The sequence below is a fragment of the Stigmatopora argus genome, chromosome 15 (genome assembly GCF_051989625.1).
Source record: "Stigmatopora argus isolate UIUO_Sarg chromosome 15, RoL_Sarg_1.0, whole genome shotgun sequence".
Taxonomy (NCBI): Eukaryota; Metazoa; Chordata; class Actinopteri; order Syngnathiformes; family Syngnathidae; genus Stigmatopora; species Stigmatopora argus.
In genome coordinates, this window is record NC_135401.1 from 9492567 (window position 1) to 9519494 (window position 26928).

At 39.0% G+C, this 26928-nt stretch overlaps 1 protein-coding gene and 1 long non-coding RNA gene across 5 annotated transcripts in view; one reads left to right on the top strand and one right to left on the bottom strand.

Annotated features, from left to right (window-relative positions):
* The window catches only part of LOC144089790 (uncharacterized), a 189487-nt gene extending 176561 nt beyond the window's left edge, over positions 1-12926 (top strand). Inside the window, exons 12-14 of the long non-coding RNA XR_013305182.1 lie at positions 3717-4023; positions 9238-10069; positions 10416-12926. This is a non-coding gene — a long non-coding RNA (uncharacterized LOC144089790). The remainder of the gene's footprint in view (positions 1-3716; positions 4024-9237; positions 10070-10415) is intronic.
* On the bottom strand, positions 1140-26638 carry rnf144aa (ring finger protein 144aa). 4 transcript variants are annotated; one of them, XM_077620942.1, is made up of 10 exons: positions 26425-26638; positions 25964-26172; positions 17898-17937; positions 11323-11473; positions 10857-10961; positions 10696-10756; positions 9221-9437; positions 6164-6311; positions 5796-5885; positions 1140-4014 (listed from the first exon to the last, which is right to left on the bottom strand). In XM_077620942.1, the coding sequence occupies exons 3-10, from the start codon at positions 17903-17905 to the stop codon at positions 3883-3885; spliced, it is 912 nt and encodes a 303-aa protein (XP_077477068.1). In that variant the 5' UTR covers positions 17906-17937; positions 25964-26172; positions 26425-26638; the 3' UTR covers positions 1140-3882. The 4 variants fall into 4 exon arrangements, with proteins under 4 accessions (XP_077477068.1, XP_077477067.1, XP_077477066.1 ...); XM_077620941.1 differs by having other exon boundaries at positions 25964-26350; XM_077620940.1 differs by having other exon boundaries at positions 25964-26638.
* Positions 26639-26928: the final 290 nt, after the last annotated feature.

Here is a 26928-nt window from a genome sequence, read left to right on the forward strand (position 1 = left end):
GATGGATGCAGCATCTGGCAGGAAGTAGGCACAAAAGGCAAAAAGAAGGGCTGAGAACAACCTGTTCTTTGGCACACGGCAACAAAACTCTGATGCTGCAGTGAGCATAAAGGAACATTACATATTAGATGATACCGTCGCGTCTTCCCAGGGACCAAGGCATGAGTAATATGCCTCAGGTGTATTAAAAAAAAAAAACTAACCATTTGACCCAAATGGCGCATTTGAGTAATCTTGAAATGAAATGATTCAACAAAACTTAGAATTAAAAAAAGTGTACCTAGCTGTAATGAGAGCACTAGCGTATGATGTAGCTACAGGAAAATATTGAAACACTTGCAATTGTGGCAACCAATGGGGTCACTAAGCTTATTTTAGGGGGTTTCTTTGAAAAATGACTATGTATAGTAAGGCTTTTTTCCTTAAAAAAAAGACAATGTATATAAAGGCTATTTTTCATCAAAAAAAGATCATGCATAGTAAGGCTTATTTGTGGATAATGACCATATATATAAAAAGGGTAATTTTTGTGGGAAAAAAGACCATATGAATATTTTCCGTTAAAAAGAATGTATGGCGAGGCTTTTATTTGTTAAAAAGGGTGGGGGGTAGATAAATAGTAAGCCTTTTATTTGTGGAAAAAAGACCAAGTATAGTAAAGCTATTTTTCATTAAAAATAAAATAAATAAAAAGGCCACACTTCCAGGGGGGCGAGGCTACCCTGTCCTCAGAACTTTACTGATGCTCCTGGTGGCTAGAATATTTCAATATTTAAGCAATGCACTGTATCGTACATTAACAAATTCAACATATAAATGAAATAAATATTTTAATATATACATATCGTGCTGAGTAGTGGGTGGAGCATGCTATAAATCATTGCACGTTGCTGCTATTTATTCATTTATTAAATTGTTACACCATAAAATTTAATTTGCTGGAAAAAAACATCCACTGATCTGAATCGGAGATATAATCTTTCAGTGAGATATGTATTAAAAGTAAAACTATGATTGTGCAAAATGTTAAATCTCTCAGTGAAAACATGAGTTGAATAGTTTTTACCACTAGAGGAAATCCTAGTATCAAGAAAACTGATGTTCATACTGTAGGTTTGGCTGAATGAATCAAGAGATCATCACAAAAAACATTTAATATGTGGTATCACAGTGTTAGTTGAACTGTTGATATAGTGCACCTAAATCATACAGAACTGATACAATTTTTCAATTTTTTTAAACATCCAAACAATGTAAACACATAGATGTATTTTTTTTAGTACGGTTAGAGCATTTAAATAAAAACATCAAATAAGCAAGACAGGCCGAGTCTCACTCCAGAATATAGGACCATCAAAATGCACAAAATATGGCATTTTTTCCGCTTAAAAAACACGTTTAGAATTATTTTCTGTTATAACAATTAAATAGATGAAATAAATTATGCTGCTCCATTCAATTACATGACTTAAAAATATAAATTGTGAGGGCTTGAGATGGTCATACGTTTTCTCGGCCTTCAAACATTTCGAAACGAGCCCTTATTTGACACCAGTGCTGATCCACCTTGAGTACAGTATGTTTTGTAGAAGTCCTGATTAGCGTTAGGCAGTGTGATTGTGCAATTTTGCCCTTTTTACGGTTTGTTGCATTTCTGTTGCTACCTCTGCTGAGGCAAACAGAAAATGTATTTAAGGAATGAGTAGAAATAAATTCATTGGACATGGCCAGGAGTTCATCTGATGCCATTGGCGCCTGCTAAACCCAAAATATGTCATTATTGTATACTTGAATAATCCCAAATGTTTTTCTCTTATCAGCCCTGATAAATGTTAAAAAATGAAACTAAAAAAAAAGAAAAAAAAGCAAAGTATCTTTTGATTTCAACGCTATCTTCAGTAAACACACTAGGCACCAGAACCACACAAATGACCGCCATATGGACAACTAAACTCCATATACAGTGTAGCGCTTATATTAAAGAAGCTTTAGTAATGTTCGACCCTGTAAAAACTGGTATTACATTACAAATAGATATTCAAAATGCACATACAGTAGACAACTCATGCCCTTCTTTATAGTAAATCTGCTTGGCACAATTGTCATGGAGGAGGCATAATTAAATCACTTTTTGGGGTAAAGAGGAACAAACCACAAAATGAAATTTGAGAAACTTTTCACCAAATGCTGTATATCATGCGCCCACACTGTAATGAAAAGGGCTTCACAAACTTAAGGCGACTAAGAAAAAGATTCATGAAGCAGATGTTTGAGCTACTTTTAAGCTTTAAGTCGCTAATACTAGACAACACATGATCTGCTTTTTTTTGTTTTGTTTTGTTAATGAAGCGGTATTTTTAAGTAAATGCTACATGAGCTCCACCAGAATGATGGTAAATACTTGTGCATTACTGTAATGCAACAGTGGAAATACAAATATGACATACAAATGATGAGTCGCCAATAGAGCAGACAAACGCTGAGACAAAATATTGACTATTTCAAACATTTCTGCAGTTTTTTGCCTTTGTTCTTGTTGGAAACAAACATACAGTTAAATGGGGGGAATGTACAAACTTGCATAGATAAAGTGATATAACAGAGCAGCTAGCAAAGTGCCCTAAAATGGAACATTCATTATTATCAACTGTACAGGCTCTTCTGTTGATCCCTGTTAGGGAGTAGCTGCTTGTTGTGGGGGGCTTAACAAACAACAAGGGAAAAACTCAGACCACTAACATATGCAAGTTTGCAATTTGTGTTATTAAATCTCTGGGAGTACAAGATGTGCGTGGTTTGATGGTTGAATAGATGCAAATCAGCAATCCTTCTCTTAAAGATGTAAGAAATGAAGGCCCCTGGAAATACTAACCTTTGATTCTAGAACCCTCTCCCCAAAACCTATACAGCTATTAACAGAGTGACATTTGAATGACATCATAGAATCATCAGAACACAAAGCTTGACTGACACATTATAGGTCATTATACATATTTTCCCTGGGATTATATATTTGGATTGATCACATGAGGGGAAATGGGTGCTTTTGGCTATTCTCAATCCTAAGGCTGTCTGTTTGTTTTGGCTGAACCGCCACTTGGGAGGGGGTGGCGTTATATTAAAGGTCAGGCATCTCTTTGAGAGAAACATATTTAAAAGAAAATCCTCTGATTGGCTTTTAAATCAGCACTGAATTTGGAAAGGGGGTGCATACATATACGTACATGCACATTGGAGCTGCAATCCCCTTTAGTAACACACGTTCCTTAAAGGTTTGGAAACGCTTAAAAGTACAAGATAGTATATACAGTAGACAGGAATCAGTTCTGTTCAAACCGCAAGGTTATAAAACAATGACATCATTGTAGGGGGCGCGTTGTACTGAGCTGAGCACAGTAGTCTCTACCTCGGCCGCCAACATGAACAACAAATCATGTTGATTTGTGCAAATCGAGTGAACACCGGACATGCGTGGGGGGCCTCTACTGCTACTGGACTGAACCTGAAGCGGTAGCTACATCAGGTGTGGTGGTGGGAGGCAAATGGGGTCAAGAGCAGTTTTTTTACCCATAAACGAGAAACGGCATATCATTGTTTGTGATATCCTGCCAACAGAAAAGCACTAAAAATGGCTTGGACTTTCTCCCCTCAAGTAGGATGAGTATGACCCGTTTGGACCCTGCACCCTTCTGTGAGCTCTCTTATCTACCATGCAGAGCGATGGACCCCAAAGCAGCCTGGACTTCTTGCAAGCTCAGCCCCATAAAAAAAGTGCTCAAAGCTGATGAGAGAAGAACAAAAACAGCATGAGAAGAAGATGGGGAGCAAAGATGGGCCATCCTTTAAGCGGTTTTCCACATCAGCGGCTCTTGTTGGTGGCGTTTAGGTGGGCAAAGGGTCATCGTCACCTTTGCTGCACTTGCATTTGCAGCACAGGACAACGGGTGAGGCCAGGAGGAGGAAAGGAGAAGCAACCAGCAGGAGTAGGCCAAACCCAGCAAAAATCCCCACAACCTGCAAAAGGTAACAGTGGTTGAGTAGGGCACACAAAACAAATAATTGACATTAATTTCACTCCATTTAACTCCCCCTGGTTCTAATTTCCATAACTGGGTGAACATTTGATTGATTGATTTGATAAGGGACAGCACATATTAATGAACATATTTATGCTCATGTTAATGAACATATTTATGTTCATGTTAATGAACATGTATATGTAAATATGTAAGATTGTAGCCGCCGGCTAATTTCTATCTTTACTCCCTTGTGTAGGTACAAGATAAACAATAACACACACTAGACACATACACATAACACAATTTTAGACAGCGTCGTGATCGCAATTTTGTTCGTCTAAGGGACGGGAGTTCACGTATGTTAATTGGTATCAAGTTCCAGGTATGTGCGGTGCGGACAGAGAAGGTGCTTTGGCTGAAAGCACTTTTTGTAGGGAACTAAAGCCCTAGTTGATGCGTCTGTGAATTGCAAAGGGGATGTTCTTTCTATACTATATTGACAATAAATAAGAAGTAACTATTCATTCATTTTCTGAACCGCTTTATCCTCATTAGGGTCGCGGGGGTCCTGGAGCCTATCCCACCCTCAATCGCGGGGCACAAGGAAACGGACAACCATGCACACTTACACCCATACCTAAGGGCAATTTAGAGTGTCCAATCAGCCTACCATGAAGGATTTTGGAATGTGGGAGGAAAACAGAGTACCCGGAGGAAACCCACGCAGGCCCGGGGAGAACATGCAAAATCCAAGAGGTAACTAGACATGGGACAAACCAATGTTGTTCTTTGCATGTGCAGGTCGATTACAAGACCACAAGAGGGAGCCACGCACCTAATTTTGTGACAGTAGTACTTCGCAAAAGACATTTGCAATGGCAACTCAAAATATATTCTGTTAAAATGGTTGCAATTTTTATCACGCATTGTATATTAACATTTTTTGCATTTTAATAAGCACATTTTAAAGAAATGAATTCCATTTACACTTAAAGGGCCTTGAAACACTTGTCTAACAGAAGATTCATATCGGTTGAGGTTCTTGGCCTGAGGCTGTATGGCGCAAGCAAGGTTGTTCTGGTGCGTTGTTTGAATGTATGAAGTGAGAGGAGGGTGAAACGAGGTGAGGCAAACGAAGACAAGTGCATGCAGACTTAAAGCAAGTGATGCCGTTGCTTGCTCCCCACCAGCTGAACTGTAATTGTGTGACTCAGCCAGCCCCACTGGGAAACAGATGCCACTGTGTGCACTAATAATGACAGAATAGCGAAGCTGGACAAAAGACTCTCAGTCCTCAATGAGTATCTTGTGTAAATAACCATGTGCAGTAAATTTGGATTCATGGTGAACAAAAATTACCTTGTAAGAGCCCTCTGGGCGTAAAACATGTTTGAGACCCTATCGATATATAGTGTATGCTGGTGTGTAATTTTCCAATTATAGCTAGGATTTTAACTCTAATGTTCACTCATTGATTTAGCGAACATTTTAAGTTTAGAGGATGCAGTTTTGTTGCTTTATTTTCTTCCCCATAGGTAGAGCTGATACTTGGTTACATAAACCTTGCGAGTGTGTGAAAAGGTGCGCATAATAAGCTTTGGATGGAGATGGCAGGATACAGAGCATGCTGTCCTTTTTCTTCCATTGTGCTGTAAAGATAATGTAGAAGGAACGCACGTGTCTGTGGCAGCTTGAGGGGGCAGCGAGAGAGCAAGAGACAGCGAAGCAGATCACGTGCACAGCCACCCGGTGCTCTTAAGAGTATGAGACGCTCACCTGGGTTCTGTGCCAGATAACAGACGCCCTGGAGTGGCCCAATTTGTTTCGACAAGGGCCTTTGTCATAGTGGATCAGGAGGAAGTCATCCTGTTATATACACATTGACACAATGCAGATTACAGTCGGACCGCCTGAAAAGGCGTGAGCGTCTGTTATGCAAAACAAAATGACTGCTATTTAAAAAGGACCCATGTGACCCAAATGGATGGTCTTGTACAACTGCTATTACATAAGTAGCAACAGTCTTCTGTCACAGTTGATATCCTGACAATTCCAGAGAAATTACCATGCAACTATTTTCTTTTCTTCGCTCATCAGGCTGTATTTTCCTACAAAAAGGCATGAGAGTGTGAAGGCCAACTCACATCGAGGGATTCCAGACAGTACCAGCAGAAGGCATGATTGCAGTTCTTGCACATCATCTGTGCACACCCTTCATCCCTCTCGATGTACACTTTGCACTTAGGACAGCGTTTGATAGGGGCGTCGTCCTTATCATTCTTATAGAAAGAGCTGGAACAAAAAGATAAACCTTTATTTGAGGTTGTATGATTTTTCTAAGTTCATATTCAAATCAAAATGAGTTGGAATTATGCCTTATACATCATGTACCTTCTGAACTCTTTTGAACTAGTTGAGTGGTAGTTGGTAGTGCTGGGTAATGATGCAACACATAGTAATATTCATTCATTTTCTGCACCGCTTATCCTCACGAGGAATGCGGGAGGTGCTGGAGCCTATCCCAGCTAACTACAGGCAACAGGCGGGGGACACTCTGAATCGGTGGCCACCCAATCATGCACACACTCATACCTAGGGCCAATTTATAGTGTTCAACCATCCTACCCTGTGTTTTTGGGATGTGGGCGGAAACTAGAGTAACCCAAACAAGCCCCGAGAATAGGCAAATGCGAAACTTCAATCCCTGGTAAGTGTGCCCTATAGGTGTGAAAATACTCTACAAGAAAATATAGAGCAGTCACCTGTTGTTTGCATCTAAGATTGTTCGCAAATGAGATCTTTGTAAATTGGGAACTTATACAGCAAGTTAACTATTAAATGTAATGTTCCCAATCATTGTATGAATATACTAATGCATTCAGTTTTTATGCAGAAACTATTTAGCTCAACATGAAATGTACTAAATGATTATCACTGGTAAAATTGTTGAATTACTGTAAACTCTTCACCTATTTATAATCTCTGAACCTGAAAGAAAATTGCTCTACTTTTATATCGTACACATCCCGTACTTTCTGGAGCAATCTCAAAAAGCATATGTTAAGCACATGTTTAGTAGCTTTGGCATTTTTAAATAGAAAACCAAATCTCATTCAATTAATTCTATAATCCAAAATTTGCTTGATCATTCATGTGTGGATTTCTTCTCACATCATATTAAACTTAGTCGGGATAAAAGGTCAGGGTGCGCAAAGAAGTTTGCAGCCAACGAATGCAGTTCTAAGAGTAGACTTGTTAATCTCTGCCTCCACTGTAGGCTCTGACAGAGGAAGCTTGACAGGCCTAATGACTTTTTCCACTGTAAGAGGATATCACAGAGAAATAGGTCAACTGGATGCAGTGCATCTCAGGGCAACCCTATTCTGGACCCCCTCCATGGTGAAAGTGGGCACACTGCCCAGGTGAAACCGCATTTTAGTTGGAGAATATTGTTTAATGCCTTTGTAAATAAATGATGGGGCGTTGGCAAAGTTGGTTAGGCTGGCGGTCAACTTAAAACTGTTCATGTATTTTAAGAACACAGCACTTTATTGACAAATAGCACAAAGGTAAGGTGGCTTGAGTATGACACATCAATTGCTGTTTGTCAAAATGTTTAATCTCTCATTTGAAGTGCAATGACTCGTGCTGGTTGGTAAGTGGAGTTTTATTATTGTTGCAGTGTAAGCTGCTTGGTTATGAAAAAAGTCAAGATTTACTGAACATATATTTGAATAAGGAAATAATTGTTAAGTTAGCAGTGAAAACTGGAAATTGTGCAAATTCCCACAGTATTGCTAGGAAAGTACTGAACTGTTAAGTTTCCATAAATTTAACAACCAATGACAATTGATTTTAGTGTGTAATCTTGTTTTGGTCTAGGTATGTTTCGTCTAAAATGGATACTATAAAATCTTTTTTGGGGTGATTTTGTCTGTAGCTCCTTTACAAATGATACAAATGAGAACATTGTTCAAGGACAAGTTCTTAATGTTATCAACAGAAGAGCAGTTACATAGTTTTCTTGGTAGAATTACTTGCTTGGCAGTGCAAAATTTCATTATGTGAAGTGTGTTTGAAGTTATCAAGATATTAGCAGATTTTAGTTTTTTTTTCTCACAAGCTACCAAATGAGGTAATTGTTGGTTCATTTTCTAATTGAAGTGGGAAATGAGATCCTGACTTATGGTCACCATAAAGGTCACGCAATTTTGTTTGATATCACAATACTACCCAGTATTACAACTTCAGATAAGAGTACTATGCATACACATATACATACATACATACATACATACACACACACATACATACACACACATACACACACATACATACACACACACATACATACACACACATACATACACACACATACATACACACACATACATACACACACATACATACACACACACATACATACACACACATACATACACACACACATACATACACACACACATACATACACACACACACACACATACACACACACATACATACATACACACACACACATACACATACATACACACACATTCATACACACACATGCATACACACATTCATATACACACATACATACACACACATACATACATACACACACATACATACACACACATACATACACACACACACACACATACACACATACACACATACACGCATACATACACACACATGCATACATACACACATACACACACACACACATACATACACACACACACACACACACACACATACATACATACACACACACACACATACATACACACACACATACATACACACATACACACACACATAGGCGGCCCGGTGGATCGATTGGTTAGCGCTTCTGCCTCACAGTGGGAGACCTGGGTTCAAATCCAGGTCGGTCCCCCTGTGCGGAGTTTGCATGTTCTCCCGGGCCTGCGTGGGTCTTCTCCGGGTACTCCGGTTTCCTCCCACATTCCAAAGACATGCATAGGCTGATTGGACACTAAGTTGCCCCTAGGTATGAGTGTGAGCATGAATGGTTGTTTGTCTCCTTGTCCCGTGCATTTGGCTGGCCACCAATTCAGGGTGTCTCCCGCCTCTGGCCCGAAGTCAGCTGGGATAGGATCCAGCACCCCCCACGACCCTAGTGAGGTTAAAGTGGTTCAGATAATGAGATGAGATGTATACACATGTATATACTTATATTGTGCTACCTGTTTTCCCCTGGCAGGAACGAAGAGATGGGAAGATTGTTCTCTGAGCAGGCCTGACCAGGATGCCAGTTGGCTTTGCACGTTGAACAGAATTCATGCGCACAAACGCCACACTGGACTAGCTGGGGCAGAGCTGGAGAATCGGCTTCCTTCAGTTGGCACACGGCCTGACAGGTCGAGGAGGGGCACCATGTCCGGCAAGGATCCAGCAGCACCTCTAATGGCACAAAATGAGCGCCCACCATTATTATTTGGGTTTTCATTTCAATGATTGAAAATATTATAAGAACTTTGTGTACAATTGCAACAGAAACAGAGACATTGAATCCTAGTATGTGACTATGTGTCAGTTGTGTAGAAGTCCTCCCAAACTTTCTACCATCTGTAGTACAGGGTGGGGACTGTTAACAGAGTCTTGGTGAAGGATAGGGCGGGAAAGTGATGCGTGTCAGAGCAAGAACTTTGCGTTCTGACCTGGCGCTGTCCACGGCTAAAGATTACAATATTTTCGTAAAATTCTGAAATGCTTGCAGTGCTTTTTATTTAACATTTCATTGATTATTTTAGGGGTTAGGACAGGGTTGGGGAAACCAGTCCTTGAGGGTCGCTATGGGTGCAGGTTTTTGGTCCAACCGATCCAGCACAGATACAACCAATGAGATTTCAGCCGAAAACAAAAAGCACCTGACTGCAATCCACTGATTGCACTTGTAGGACACCGGATTGGTGAAAAGGTGTCCTCTTTATGGGTTGGAATGAAAACCTGCACCCACTGCAGCCTTTGTGGAATAATTTGCCCACCCCTGGGTTAGGATATACTGTTTTTAGAGTGAGGCAATATCAATTTCTGTGAGTAATATTCAGTGTTTTGTTCTACTTCTTTGGTTATTGATTTCCTTCTCACTCCTTATTCTATATTTATTCTGTTCTCATGCCTGCATTCTTGTCAGAGCCAAGTTTAACATACAGTTTGGGCTGGCATGTAGGCGGTGAACTTGCAGGTTGAGTGCCATTTAAGCATGAATGCGTTGCTTGGTTACAGTTCTCCATGGTAGGGAATTCGCTAATGTCCTCATCAGCATGAGAGCAATTAAAGTAGTTATCAAGACACGGATTTGCCTTTAATTTCCTACACTGGAATCCAATTTTCTTTAAAAAATCATAACTGTTTTTTTGTGTGTGTTTTTTTTCATAGACCAGACAATTGGTTTCGGTTGCAGGGATGCTGCTAAGATCTTCTCTTAGCTTCCTGAAGCCCTGCTGTGTATTTCACCAGCAACCATGTCTAACGTCTGTAAATCATTGACTCAGTGCAGCTACACGTGTCCAGTATCTATCGTCGTCATCCCTTTTGTGTTGCTGTGGACTACAGAAGCTGAGGAAGGAGCAGGATGCACGTGCCTGAAACTGGCAGTCAGAGTGCACGCCATCGCTACATTTGAGGCATGTGCATGTTTTTTTTAGCATTGACTCACCTCTTTCAAACTGAAGCTTCTTGTATCTCTGCATCATCTCTGTGGCTACCATACACTCAATCTATATGGCCGAGAGAAAACAAAGGAATAATAATAATAGGTTTGAATAACATGATATCATCTTCATGGGCCATCAAATAGTTAAATGACAGTGTCAGTACCTCATTTTCCTGTAAATGTCCTCTTTTTGGACAGGCAGAGTCTGGACAACTAATTGCAGTTTCAAGGCCTTCTTTAATCAAAAGTTCCACATACTGCTTCAGGCACTGCAAGAACAAAGAATACCTGTCACATGATCTGTCATAAAGAGCAATGGGGGGAGACTTTAAAACTAATTGCAAAGTATAGATTTGTATACAAACACGACCGTTTTTTTCTGTACAGTACAGAACAGAACACACTATACTTCTATAGGTATTTACTGTACTTAATTGCAATTCTACCTACCTAATCTATAATTGTATTAAGAATATTTGGACCGATTAATTATTTAATGTAAAACATTTATTGTACTTAAAAATATTTTATGAAACACAAAAGCCTATCTGGTGTGTGTTTTTATCTATTTTTTTAATCTTAAGAGTACAAATCATGTCACTAATTTAGGGTTGACTGGTTTCTGCTCACCAGTGTACAGAAGACACATTGGCACTGTGTGATGGTGGTCATCTGCTCAAGGGGAAACTCTCCAAGGCACAGCTTACATGAGACCAGAGGGTCCATGGCGAGCTCCCATGTGGGACGGTACCGTGCCGCGGTCATCTTTGCCACCACAGAGCTTTAAGAAACAGAAGTACAAAATTGTATTAACATAAAATAAGAACAAATGCAGCTATTTAAGTCAAACATCTTTTGGAAAACATTAACGTAGGTCAACTTGCTTTGAGTAACTCCACTTAACACCACAGATTTTACACATCTGACGCACCGTTAAAAATAAAAAGACAATTTTTCCTAGCCAATAACACGCCATAATACTGCTGTTTAGAAAAAAATGCTGCTAGTCGAAGTGCAGATGGCCAACATTAGTACTGCCAGTTTGTTTGAAAGACACAGGTGTTGGAAGATTGTCACTGACTGTTTTGATGGTTTAAATATCCATTATGGTATTTTTGGTATTACTATAGTTAAAACTATGCTTTTTCACTTTGTTCAAGCAGTGAATTTTTAAGGTGGAGGTATTAATCAAGTCGATGTACTTTTTTTTTAATTGGATAAAAGCATTTGGTTGATGTTGTTCAATAACATCTCAAATCATTTCTCAAAATTTCCCAAATTTAATTAGCAAGGGATTACAATACAAATGTCATCGTATCTCTAATGAAAATTTATCCAGTCTGAAGGGAATCCACTTATTGTTTAGCTGATTGAGGTGGCACTCATGCAACTCTGACTTCATGGCCATTAGACGATGCCACAAAATTGCAGAACAAGCTATTGCATAATATGAGCTATGATGGAATGAGTGATAATTTTTCTTGTAGTTTTATTCTTCTTTCTTTATTTCATGTTCTATTGATATTCACTGTATTTGTGTACTAAATATTATATTTATATAATATTTATTTTTCACCTACATCGTTACTCAAACCTAACCTACGTAGTTAATTTTATCGCGGACTTTTCCCACCCAGTAGTCAGCCAATCCAAAACAACAATCATAGCTGGTGGATATCGGTTTCTCCCAACGTGGCACCAAGGCTACTGTGCACTCTGTCGGTGTCATCTCCTAAATTCTTACTTTTTGGACTTAAACGCAATTTGCAGACATGTTCGTATGTACCGTTGTTCGTAAGTTGAATGTTCGTAAGTAGGAGAGCGTCTGTATGGCTTTTTTTTCTTAAAAAACGACATAGTATAGTAAGGCTTTTTTTCTTAAAAAACGACATAGCTAGTAAGGCTAAGAGAGTCGGAGAATAAATCTGACTTCTGATTCTTCACCTTCAATATTGTATAGTAAGGCTTCTTTTCTTAAAAAACGACATCGTATAGTAAGGCTTTTTTTCTTTAAAAAAATGACATAGCAAGTAAGGCTAAGAGAGTCGGAGAATAAATCTGACTTCTGATTCTTCACCTTCTAGTTGTTGCTGTGGTCCACTGGCAAAATCATTGGGTCAGAACATGAGGTGGGAATCAGGAATGAGTTCAATTCCACTCTTTGCAATTCTCAAATTATTTATTGAGGTAATGAAAAGGATAAATACAACTTCCAACTTTACTGTGGTGCAGTGGCAAAGACAATGGGTCAGAACTTCAGGTGGACTCAAGTTCAAATCAGAAGTGAGTTTGATTCCACTCTTTGCAATTCTCAAATTGTTTATTGAGGTAATGAAAAGGATAAATATAACTTCCAATCACATCATTTCAGAAGACACTTTGGTCCAGTGGCAAGAACAATGGGTTGAAATTGAAGTTGGACACAAGTTCAAATCTGGAGTGAGTTCAAGTCCACTCTTTGCAAATCTCAAACTGTTTATTGAGTGATGAAAATGATAAATATAACTTCCAATCGTCTCATTTCAGAAGTCACTGTGGTCCAGTGGCAAAGACAATGGGTCAGACAGACCTCAAGTTAGTGGATTTGACTGCCATGTGGGAGATGGGGTTCGAATCCCGCTCTCGTTTGACTAATCACTACACAAGTAGTTCAGTAAATGAGTAGTCCTTTTTTCATTAAAATAAACACTTAGTCATTTTTTTCAGCAAAACAATTATGTTCCGGTCAGCCTTCGGCTGACCGGAAGACAGTTGGGGGGGGGGGGGGGGGGTTCCTGGTGGCGTTCGACAGTCGGCCTTCGGCCGACTGCCGACGCCATACAGTCGTCGACACCGGGACGTGAACCCTCGACACCCACGTCGCAGGCAGGTGACTTACCCACTGCACCACGAGGCGGCCCGCCTATACATGATTGGAAGTTATATTTATCCTTTTCATTACCTAAATAAACAATTTGAGAATTTCAAAGAGTGGAATTGAACTCACTCCTGATTTGAACTTGAGTCCGCCTGAAGTTCTGACCCATTGTCTATGCCACTGGACCACAGTGACTTCTGAAATGATGTGATTGGAAGTTATATCTATCCTTTTCATTACCTCAATAAACAATTTGAGAATTGCAAAGAGTGGAATTGAACTCACTCCTGATTTGAACTTGAGTCCACCTGAAGTTCTGACCCATTGTCTTTGCCACTGGACCACAGTGACTTCTGAAAGGATGTGATTGGAAGTTATATCTATCCTTTTCATTACGTCAATAAACAATTTGAGAATTGCAAAGAGTGGAATTGAACTCACTCCTGATTTGAACTTGAGTCCGCCTGAAGTTCTGACCCATTGTCTTTGCCACTGGACCACAGTGACTTCTGAAATGATGTGATTGGAAGTTATATCTATCCTTTTCATTGCCTCAATAAAGAATTTGAGAATTGCAAAGAGTGGAAGTGAACTCACTCCTGATTTGAACTTGAGTCCACCTGAAGTTCTGACCCATTGTCTTTGCCACTGGACCACAGTGACTTCTGAAATGATATGATTGGAAGTTATATCTATCCTTTTCATTGCCTCAATAAACAATTTGAGAATTGCAAAGAGTGGAATTGAACTCACTCCTGATTTGAACTTGAGTCCACCTGAAGTTCTGACCCATTGTCTTTGCCACTGGACAACAGTGACTTCTGAAATGATGTGATTGGAAGTTATATCTATCCTTTTCATTACCTCAATAAACAATTTGAGAATTGCAAAGAGTGGAATTGAACTCACTCCTGATTTGAACTTGAGTCCACCTGAAGTTCTGACCCATTGTCTTTGCCACTGGACCACAGTGACTTCTGAAATGATGTGATTGGAAGTTATATCTATCCTTTTCATTACCTCAATAAACAATTTGAGAATTGCATAGAGTGGAATTGAACTCACTCCTGATTTGAACTTGAGTCCGCCTGAAGTTCTGACCCATTGTCTTTGCCACTGGACCACAGTGACTTCTGAAATGTTGTGATTGGAAGTTATATCTATCCTTTTCATTGCCTCAATAAAGAATTTGAGAATTGCAAAGAGTGGAAGTGAACTCACTCCTGATTTGAACTTGAGTCCACCTGAAATTTCTGATCCATTGTCTTTGCCACTGGACCACAGTGACTTCTGAAATGATGTGATTGGAAGTTATATCTATCCTTTTCATTGCCTCAATAAACAATTTGAGAATTGCAAAGAGTGGAATTGAACTCAAGCTTGATTTGAACTTGAGTCCACCTGAAGTTCTGACCCATTGTCTTTGCCACTGGACCACAGTGACTTCTGAAATGATGCGATTGAAAGTTATATCTATCCTTTTCATTACCTCAATAAACAATTTGAGAATTTCAAAGAGTGGAATTGAACTCACTCCTGATTTGAACTTGAGTCCGCCTGAAGTTCTGACCCATTGTCTTTGCCACTGGACCACAGTGACTTCTGAAATGATGTGATTGGAAGTTATATCTATCCTTTTCATTGCCTCAATAAAGAATTTGAGAATTGCAAAGACTGGAAGTGAACTCACTCCTGATTTGAACTTGAGTCCACCTGAAGTTCTGACCCATTGTCTTTGCCACTGGACCACAGTGACTTCTGAAATGATGTGATTGGAAGTTATATCTATCCTTTTCATTGCCTCAATAAACAATTTGAGAATTGCAAAGAGTGGAATTGAACTCAAGCCTGATTTGAACTTGAGTCCACCTGAAGTTCTGACCCATTGTCTTTGCCACTGGACCACAGTGACTTCTGAAATGATGGGATTGGAAGTTATATCTATCCTTTTCATTGCCTCAATAAACAATTTGAGAATTGCAAAGAGTGGAATTCACTCCATCCTGATTTGAACTTGAGTCCACCTGAAATTCTGACCCATTGTCTTTGCCACTGGACCACAGTGACTTCTGAAATGATGTGATTGGAAGTTATATCTATCCTTTTCATTGCCTCAATAAACAATTTGAGAATTGCAAAGAGTGGAATTCACTCCATCCTGATTTGAACTTGAGTCCACCTGAAGTTCTGACCCATTGTCTTTGCCACTGGACCACAGTGACTTCTGAAATGATGTGATTGGAAGTTATATCTATCCTTTTCATTGCCTCAATAAACAATTTGAGAATTGCAAAGAGTGGAATTGAACTCAATCCTGATTTGAACTTGAGTCCACCTGAAGTTCTGACCCATTGTCTTTGCCACTGGACCACAGTGACTTCTGAAATGATGTGATTGGAAGTTATATCTATCCTTTTCATTGCCTCAATAAACAATTTGAGAATTGCAAAGAGTGGAATTGAACTCAACCCCGATTTGAACCTGAGTCCACCTGAAGTTCTGACCCATTGTCTTTGCCACTGGACCACAGTGACTTCTGAAATGATGTGATTGGAAGTTATATCTATCCTTTTCATTACCTCAATAAACAATTTGAGAATCACAAAGAGTGGAATTGAAATCAATCCTGATTTGAACTTGAGTCCACCTGAAGTTCTGACCCATTGTCTTTGCCACTGGACCACAGTGACTTCTGAAGTGATGTGATTGGAAGTTATATCTATCCTTTTCATTGCCTCAATAAACAATTTGAGAATTGCAAAGAGTGGAATTGAACTCAAGCCTGATTTGAACTTGAGTCCACCTGAAGTTCTGACCCATTGTCTTTGCCACTGGACAACAGTGACTTCTGAAATGATGTGATTGGAAGTTATATCTATCCTTTTCATTACCTCAATAAACAATTTGAGAATTTCAAAGAGTGGAATTGAACTCACTCCTGATTTGAACTTGAGTCCATCCACCTGAAGTTCTGACCCATTGTCTTTGCCACTGGACCACAGTGACTTCTGAAATGATGTGATTGGAAGTTATATCTATCCTTTTCATTACCTCAATAAACAATTTGAGAATTGCAAAGAGTGGAATTGAACTATACCATGAGGCGGCCCGCCTATACATGGTCATTTGGTGCTTTTATTTAAGGAAAGACTGAATGAATTAGTCTTTATTAATGGCAAAATGGTTCGTCATCCACCGAGATTCGAACCCTGCCTGCCCACACGGCAGTCAGATGAACGAACCTCTACGCCACCAATTGAAACAACTAAGGGAAAATGTTTCCCGACTGGGATTTGAACCCCAGCCTCCCACATGGCAGTCAGGTGAGTGAACCTCTACACCACGAGTTGGCCACACTTCAAGTAGTCATTATTGGAAGGTCTTGACTACAAATATATAGAAACAACTAAGGGAAAATGTTTCCCAACTGGGATTCGAACCCCAGCCTCCCACATCGCAGTTAGGTGAGTGAACCTCTACGCCACGAATTGGCCACACTTCAATTTGTCATTATTGGAAGGTCTTGACTACAAATATATAGAAACAACTAAGGGAAAATGTTTCCCAACTGGGATTCGAACCCCAGCCTCCCACATCGCAGTCAGGTGAGTGAATCTCTACGCCACGAATTGGCCACACTTCAGTTTGTCATTATTGGAAGGTCTTGACTACAAATATATAGAAACAACTAAGGGAAAATGTTTCCCAACTGGGATTCGAACCCCAGCCTCCCAGATGGCAGTCAGGTGAGTGAACCTCTACACCACGAACTGGCCACACTCCAGTTTGTCATTATTGGAAGGTCTTGACTACAAATATATAGAAACAACTGAGGAAAAATGTGACTCAACTGGGATTCAAACCCCAGCCTCCCACATGGCAGTCAGGTGAGTGAAACTCTACGCCACGAATTGGCCACACTTCAGTTTGTCATTATTGGAAGGTCTTGACTAGAAATATATAGAAACAACTAACGGAAAATGTTACCTAAAGGGATTCGAACCCCAGGCTCCCACATGGCAGTCAGGTGAGTGAACCTCTACGCCACGAAATGGCCACACTTCAATCTGTCATTATTGGAAGGTCTTGACTACAAATATATAGAAACAACTGAGGAAAAATGTGTCTCAACTGGGATTCGAACTCCAGCCTCCCACATAGCAGTCAGGTGAGTGATCCTCCACGCCACGAATTGGCCACACTTCAGTTTGTCATTATTGGAAGGTCTTGACTACAAATATATAGAAACAAATAAGGGAAAATGTTTCCCAACTGGGATTTGGACACCAGCCTCCCACATAGCAGTCAGGTGAACAAACATCTACACAATGAAGTGGCCACACCTTACCTTGTCATTTTTGGAAACCCTTGAGTACACACAGTTGCTTCTATTGGGAAAATGACACAGGAAAAGGATGGATTTTGGTGAGTAAAATATGGCTATATTCCTAAATAATATTTCAATTGTATGAGGTTATTATTGATGATTTTTTATGTGTCGCAGCTGTAGCTGCATTAAAGGTTTTATAGCCATAAAATAGTTTTTTGAGGGTTGGATTGATTCCGACAGCTGAGGGCGTCGCTAGGAAATTCACAGACCGCCACTGCTATACATGGTCTTTTTTAAAGGAAAAAAAGCCTTGCTATACATGGTCTTTTCTAAGAAAAAAGCCTTACTATACATCAGGGGTCGGGAACCTTTTTGACGGAGAGAGCCAAAAATAATTCATATTTTCAAATGTTATTCCGTGAGAGCATCCTCAAAATTTAAAAGGAAAAATACACTAAAATGTGTGCTATTTGTAGTAATGTCTCCACTTTTAAAGTACAAACGTTCTCTGAGATCTTTTGACAACATTATCGCGCTGTTGCTAATCAATGATAATCAATGGGAGTATGCACGCAGAAGAATCTAATGGAAAAAAATGTTTAAAGCCGCACGAGAAGTAGTGTCGGCGCCACAATGATCACATGACGCTCCTACTGATGCACTCAGGACTGACCTCTCAACAGCGGTTACCATATTTTATTTTTAAGAATATAGCCTTACGATACATGGTCATTTTTTAAGAAAAAGCCTTACTATACAGGGTCGTTTTTAAGAATAAAGCCTTACTATACATGCTCTTTTTTAAAGAAAAAAGCCTACTATACATGGTCATTTTTAATAAAAAAGCCTTATTATACATGGTCTTTTTTTTAATAAAAAAGCCATACGATGCATGGTCTTTTTTTAAAGAAAAAAAGCCTTGCTATACATGGTTTTTTATTCAGAATAAAAAGCCTCACTCTACATGGTCCTATTTTTAAGAATAAAAAGCCTTACTATACATGGTCTTATTTTTAAGAAAAAAAAGCCTTACTATACATGGTCTTTTTAAAGAAAAGAAACCTTACTATACATGGTCATTTTTTAAGAAAAAAGCCTTACTATACATGGTCATTTTTTAAGAAAAAAGCCTTACTATACATGGTCATTTTTAACGAAAAAAGCCTTACTATACATGGTCTTTTTTATAAGAATAAAAGCCTTACTATACATGGTCATTTTTTAAGAAAAAAAGCCTTACTATACATGGTCTTTTTTAAAGAAAAAAAGCCTTACGCTACATAATCTTTTTTAAGAAAAAAGCCTTACTATACATGGTCGTTCTTGAAGAAAAAAGCCTTACTATACATGGTCTTTTTTATCAGAATAAAAGCCTTACTATACATGGTCATTTTTTAAGAAAAAGGCCTTACTATACATGGTCTTTTTTAAAGAAAAAAACCTTACTATCATGGTCATTTTTAAGAAAAAAGCCTTACTATACATGGTCTTTTTTATAAGAATAAAAGCCTTACTATATATGGTCATTTTTTAAGGAAAAAGTCTTACTATGTGTGGTCTTTTTTTTAAAGAAAAAAGCCTTACGATACATGGTCATTTTTAAAGAAAATAGCCTTACTACACGTGGTCATTTTTTAAGAAAAAAGCCTGACTATACATGGTCTTTTTTTAAGAAAAAGGCCTTACTATACATGGTCATTTTTAAAGAAAAAAACCTTACTATACATGGTCTTTTTTAAAGAAAAGAAGCCTTACTATACATGGTCTTATTTTCAAGAAAAAAAAAGCCTTACTCTGCATGGTCTTTTTTTAAAGAAAAGAAGCCTTACTATACATGGTCTTTTTAAGAAAAGAAGCCTTACTATTTATGGTCATTCTTTTAAAGAAAAAAGCCTTACTATACATGGTCTTTTTTATAAGAATAAAAGCCTTACTATACATGGTCATTTTTTTAAGAAAAAAGCCTTACTATACATGGTCATTTTTTTAAGAAAAAAAGCCTTACTATACATGGTCGTTCTTGAAGAAAAAAGCCTCACTATACATGGTCTTTTTATAAGAATAAAAGCCTTACTATACATGGTCATTTTTTAAGAAAAAAGCCTTACTATACAATGTATAGTAAGGCTTTATTCTTAAAAAAAGACCATGTATATTCTACATGGTCTTTTTTTTAAGAATAAAGCCTTACTATCATGGTCGTTTTTAAGAAAAAAGCCTTACTATACATGGTCTTTTTTATAAGAATAAAAGCCTTACTATACATGGTAATTTTTTAAGAAAAAAAAGCCTTACTATACATGGTCTGTGTGGCCAATTCGTGGCGTAGAGGTTCACTCACCTAACTGCCATGTGGGAGGCTGGGGTTCAAATCTCAGTTGGGAAACATTTTCCGTTAGTTGTTTCTATATATTTGTAGTCAAGACCTTCCAATAATGACATTCTGAAGTGCGGCCAATTTGTGGCGTAGAGGTTCACTCACCTGACTGCCATGTGGGAGGCTTGGGTTCGAATCCCAGTTGGGAAACATTTTCCGTTAGTTGTTTCTATATATTTGTAGTCAAGACTTTCCAATAATGACATGCTGAAGTGTGGCCAATTTGTGGCGTAGAGGTTCACTCACCTGACTGCCATGTGGGAGGCTGGGGTTCGAATCCCAGTTGGGAAACATTTTCCGTTAGTTGTTTCAATATATTTGTAGTCAAGACCTTCCAATAATGACAAAGGAAAGTGTGGCCAATTCGTGGCGTGGAGGTTCGTTCACCTGACTGCCATGTGGGAGGCTGGGGTTCGAATCCTGCTGTCGTTTGACTGATCACTACACTATGTAGTTCAGTAAATGGATGATCCTTTTTTCATTAAAATAAAGACTTAGTCATTTTTTTCAGCAAAACAATTATGTTCCGGTCAGCCGAACCTCTACGCCACGAGTTGGCCACACTTCAAGTAGTCATTATTGGAAGGTCTTGACTACAAATATATAGAAACAACTAAGGGAAAATGTTTCCCAACTGGGATTCGAACCCCAGCCTCCCACATCGCAGTTAGGTGAGTGAACCTCTACGCCACGAATTGGCCACACTTCAGTTTGTCATTATTGGAAGGTCTTGACTACAAATATATAGAAACAACTAAGGGAAAATGTTTCCCAACTGGGATTCGAACCCCAGCCTCCCAGATAGCAGTCAGGTGAGTGAACCTCTACACCACGAACTGGCCACACTCCAGTTTGTCATTATTGGAAGGTCTTGACTACAAATATATAGAAACAACTGAGGAAAAAGGTGTTTCAACTGGGATTCAAACCCCAGCCTCCCACATAGCAGTCAGGTGATTGAACCTCTACGCCACGAATTGGCCACACTTCAGTTTGTCATTATTGGAAGGTCTTGACTACAAATATATAGAAACAACTAAGGGAAAATGTTTCCCAACTGGGATTTGGACACCATTCTCCCACATAGCAGTCAGGTGAACAAACATCTACACAATGAAGTGGCCACACCTTACCTTGTCGTTTTTGGAAACCCTTGAGTACACACGGTTGCTTCTATTGGGAAAATGACACAGGAAAAGGATGGATTTTGGTGAGTAAAATATGGCTATATTCCTAAATAATATTTCAATTGTATGAGGTTATTATTGATGATTTTTTATGTGTCGCAGCTGTAGCTGCATTAAAGGTTTAACAGCCATAAAATAGTTTTTTGAGGGTTGGATTGATTCCGATAGCTGAGGGCGTCCCTAGGAAATTCACAGACCGCCACTGCTATACATGGTCTTTTTTAAAGGAAAAAAAGCCTTGCTATACATGGTCTTTTTTTAAAAGAAAATAAGCCTTACTATACATGGTCTTTTTTAAAGAAAAAAGCCTTACTATACATGGTCGTTTTTTTAAAGAAAAAAAGCCTTACTATATATGAACATTTTTTTATGAAAAATGCCTTAAAATACATGGTCTTTTTTTAAAAAAAAAGCCTTACTATACATGGTCATTTCTTAAGAATAAAAAGCCTTACTATACATGGTCTTTTTTAAGAAAAGAAGCCTTACTATACATGGTCTTTTTTATTTTAAAAAAGCCTTACTATCACTGTCTTTTTTTAAGAAAAGAAGCCTTACTTTACATGGTAAGCGGGTGCTCTATAGTTTGAGCTAAGTAACCACCCACCTCCCTACTATGCACTTGACTGGCCAACTACATTTCTATTTGACCTGAAAAGTGAAAACATGGAAGATGTCAGCTTTGAACCAACTACCTTTCACATTGTAAGTGGGTGCTCTCCTATTTGAGCTAAGTTTCCAAACCACCTCTCCACTATGCACTGGACTGGCCCACTACATTTCTATTTGACCTGAAAAGTGACAACTTGGAAGATGCAGGCATTGAACCAACTACCTTTCCCATGGTAAGCTTGTGCTCTACTGTTGAGCTAAGTTGCCATCCCACCTCCCAAAGTAACATGGACTGGCCAACTACATTTCTATTTGACCTGAGAAGTGCCTTCCCTTTTACTTTGCTTTGTAGATTGTGCTTTTTGCTTTGTTGTTTTTGCGACCTTTGGGACTCGACTCCACCTGTCGCGTGGCAGGGTTTCTTTTTGTGCTAGTCCTAAACGTCTTTGGACCCATTCAGCCATGCCTCCGCTGTCTTGCACGTGGGATCAGCTGTGAGCAGTGGATGAGAGAGAGAGTGACGGGAGAAGAGGCGATGCCCTAGACCGAGCATTCCATCATTGTTATGAGGAGCGTGAGGTCTCTCTCCAGTCAGATGGAGGAGCTGTTGCTGCTTTTCGGGCTGCAACGGGACTATCGGGAGTGTTGTGTTGTGTGCGTCAATTTTAAGGGTGCAGCTTATAGGCACGGGCGGCTTATATGCGAGTAAATGCGGTAATTGATAAAACACGGTTTATGTCATTTCGATTATAATTTTGCCTAACCCTGTGTGCTATCAACTTGTATTGCATCTACTCCTACTCACTGTCACTCCCAGATTTATGCCCACCTTTTGACTCATCTATTTCTACCACGGTTACTCATTGCCAAATGACGCTAGCCCCAGTCTGGATGCCCTTTGTTCTCTTCTGAAGCGTAGGCGGCAAAATTAAGTGATAGACACACATGACACTTCAGCAAATCTGGCATATATCCAGTCTAACAAACAAACATATTTGCTCTTTGTTGCTGAACTTATCTGTGCTCTGGTGGGGCAAAATATTTATATCTATCTCAGCATCTAAAAATGTTTCATTTTGTTCCAAATCAGTTGTGTAAGAGTTTCTGGCACAGGCAGTGGAAGTGTAAACCAAAACATATTTAGAAAGTCATCTTTTTCTTCCCTGCACTTAACTCAATTTCAACTGCATTGGAAATAGCTTCGCATCATGCATGGTGCTAAATAAGGTACAACTATGTCAGTTAAGCAGAAGTGACACAAGGAAACTTCCAAGTAAACTGTTGAAAAAAGGCTTTTGTGGCATTTTAATGACAACTTGCCAGCAGCAGTCATAAGCAGGTATAGGTAAATATTAGTTTACAGGGGCCTTATACCAGTGTTACATCAACCAAAGTGGCACAGAATATTACTGTGCTGTGAAATCATCAGTATGAAGGAAATTACTAATTGGTGTTACTGTTAGATAGAAGCGAAAACTAGAAATAAAACAGAAACAAAATGATCGCATATAGTGTTTATCCTCATGGAATAATGACACGTGTTGGATGTTGTTAACTGTTGGTGTGGTGGACACCACATTCCTCCAGAAGCACTCTGCGCACATTATATTTGCAATAATCAAGTACTTTGCTCAAAAAGGGTCATACGGACAAGCACTACAAAATTATTAGCAACTGGGAGTCTGAAGCTGTTGCATACAAATCCAGACCTAGAGCTGCAAATAAAATAATAACTTGACAGAGTGGTTCTATATTTAGCAATGCAGCTATTGTTGTGGTTTAGTGGCTGCCAAAACTAGCAGCCCAATTACACTCGGTTAGACCATCCCACGTGTCCTTGCTAAGCCAATCAACTAATAGTACAGTATTTTGGTGAGGAAACACTGATTTGGCTACTCAGAAAATGGTTCAATTTATTACACTTACACTTCATCCACAACTTAGAAGTTCCCTTCAACATCAAAAAGGGGGGTTTCAGTCATTAGCAGGCATAAAACGTGTAATGGGATGTAAATTATAGAGATAATCAATTGCACAAAATAAGGGAGGACTATATAATATGTCATTAAAGCCTTACTATACATGGTCTATTTTAAAGAAAAAAAGCCTTACTATACATGGGCTTTTTTTAAGAAAAAAGCCTTACTATTTATGGTCATTTTTTTAAAGCCTTACTATACTTGATCATTTTTTTTTAAAAGCCTTACTATATATACATGGTCTTTTTTTTAACGAAAAAAGCCTTACTATACATCATTTTTTTAAAGCCTTACTATACATGGTCGTTTTTTAAGAAAAAAAGCCTTACTATACATGGTCTATTTTAAAGAAAAAAAGCCTTACTATACATGGTCTATTTCAAAGAAAAAAAGCCTTACTATATATGGTCGTTTTTTAAGAAAAAAAGCCTTAACTATGTCTTATCTTGTCTAACAACTATGAACATTTTTTTATGAAAAAAGCCTTATTATACATGGTCCTTTTTTTAAGAAAAAAGCCTTACTATACATGGTCCTTTTTTTAAAAAAAAGCTTTACTATACATGGTCATTGTAGGGTGGACCTCAGGGTGCTGACAAAAATATATTGAAGCGGCATTTAAATAATTTTGACTTCAGCAGGCTACACTAATTTGAAGAATTGTGCCAGTTTTTCTCTCTCCCTTGTGTTAGTAAGGAAAGACCCTATTTTGAATGCATGAAAGACTGTCTTAAGCAATTATATTGTGGTGTGAGGTGTTTTCAGGTGGTTCGACTTCCTTGGTCTGCTCAAAGATCAGCTTGAGCCTACAATTTTAAAAATTAAACCTTTTCATTAGTTCTGCTCACATCCTCATGAGTGTGGTAAACACTGAGTTCATCATAGAAGCTGACTCATTGAGCGTGGAATGAAACGGAATGATAACTAATTGAAATGTGAGCTGAAGCTTCTGCTGTCGCCAAACTCTACAAAGACCCGCATTATAACATTTTTTTGCAACTTCCCGGCCTTAGATGAAAACCAGAGCTCAATTCTTTGCCCCTGAAAAATTATCCTGAGCGAAAAGTAAAAAGGTGAACATGCTTTTTCCATTTCTTCGACTGCTGCGCTTTGTTTTTTTTCTGCACCCTGAATGCCACATGACAATTATAATGAAAGACACAATGTATGGGTTGGTGGGAACGTCTCGGGATAGTAATTGAAGCTCTCGATATAAGTGCCGTGTGCTCTCTTGCTCGTCTTGAGCAGCGTTCCCCAAACTTTTTCTCACAGTGGACCGGTAAATCTCTTTCTATTTCATCGCGGACCGGCTAATGGGGAGGGTGACAACTTAAGAAAATTGTGCGGGGTGCACGAACGCCCTCTACGACGGCAAAAAAAAGCAAAATAGCAATTATTATAACAACTTTTCTCATTTCAAGTAATAGGGCGAGATTAAAAATGTTAATATTTATTACTCTGACGGACCGGCACCAGGTGGCTCGCGGACCGGTGGTTGGGGACCACTGGTCTTGAGGTGGTAAACACCCATAATTTTTCCCTCATCGCATTGGGATTTTTCACGTTGTGACATTCAGTTAAGATTAAATATTGTTGAGTGTGTCGACCGCTTTAAGAAAACAGAAGCAGAACAACAAGATGAAGTGGTAGTCATGTGCACACACATCTCTGACCACTGGAATGTGGAGTTGCTTTCCATTGGCATGCCTATCATGTTAATAGATTGTGAAGGCCCAGTCCGGTTATACAAAACAAAACTAGAAGACCACGGATTGACCTTTAGAAGAATAAACGTGTGATGTGAGGCTGAAGTCGGTAATAAATGCAGAAAAATCTACAATATATGATGTCATTGTTGTTGAGATGAAGGCGGTGGGTCAGTGGTGCAATGTAAAACATTGCAGTTCTAGATGATCAAGTACACCTTACCTGACTCTCTGTGTTGACGCCGTCTTGATGACGAACCTCAGCAGTCGGAGGTGAAGATGGTTTTCTGAATTGGATTTAAGGAGGGGGTTGGGAAACACGTCCAGTCAACCGAGTGAGATGAGTGTTTGTAGGGTTATTTCAGGCAGGCTTAAGCCCATTCATTTTCCTTCTGTGTCCGGCCGATCAACATCGGTAGGGGAAAGTAATCACTTAAAAAAAGAAAAAAGGAAAAAAAAACGGCACCTTAATATGATAGCGACTCCTGGAAGATAGGAAAGAGGCCTCCTAAATTCGATTTTCTGGTGTGCCAGGCTTGTTTGTGAAAACGGCAGCGGTGGCAGTGCGTGGCTTTCGGTTCCGTTAAGAGTGCGCAATGTCCTCCAATGTCTGCGACATGCAAACGTCCGTCCTGGATCTTAGTTAAGGAGGGAAGAAACGAAGGAAAGAGGTGGTGCCTTTACCTCTCGGCCGTCGTTTGTGGTGCTGCCAGCGTCCATAGGAAATGAGCCCATAGTTCGGACGCCATAGTCGGTGTGCCGGAGAAGCTTCCTGTTTGCAGCTTAGAGGAGGTTTACAGCAAACACTTGGCAGCTATTTTTAAACCAGCCACACTGCCCCCTGCAGGAGAAATTTAGCCATCGCACTTCCTCTACTCGCCTCATGGTCACGTGGTTTTGTTTTGTTTTTTTCGCGAGAAATTTATTGTGAGATTCAATGAGATCTGTCCGTAATTTTGATTTCGTAAAACCTTTTACGTACTTTTAATAATTTTGTATCTTATTCAATAACATGTTTTCTCTTATTGTGAATTATTGTAGCTCTGGATTATATATATATATATATATATATATATATATATATATATATATATATATATATATATATATATATATACCAATTTTGTCATACGCAGCTGAGTATGATGAAAATTAGGCTTTTTTTTGTCAAGTCAATGATGATGACAA

Excerpts from the sequence above, each read along its gene's own strand:
- rnf144aa (XM_077620942.1), bottom strand. Across the intron at positions 10,757-10,856 it reads GACATTTACAGGAAAATGAG|ATTGAGTGTATGGTAGCCAC; the intron begins GTACTGACACTG and ends TCGGCCATATAG. Across the intron at positions 5,886-6,163 it reads ACTGTCTGGAATCCCTCGAT|GATGACTTCCTCCTGATCCA; the intron begins GTGAGTTGGCCT and ends TGTATATAACAG.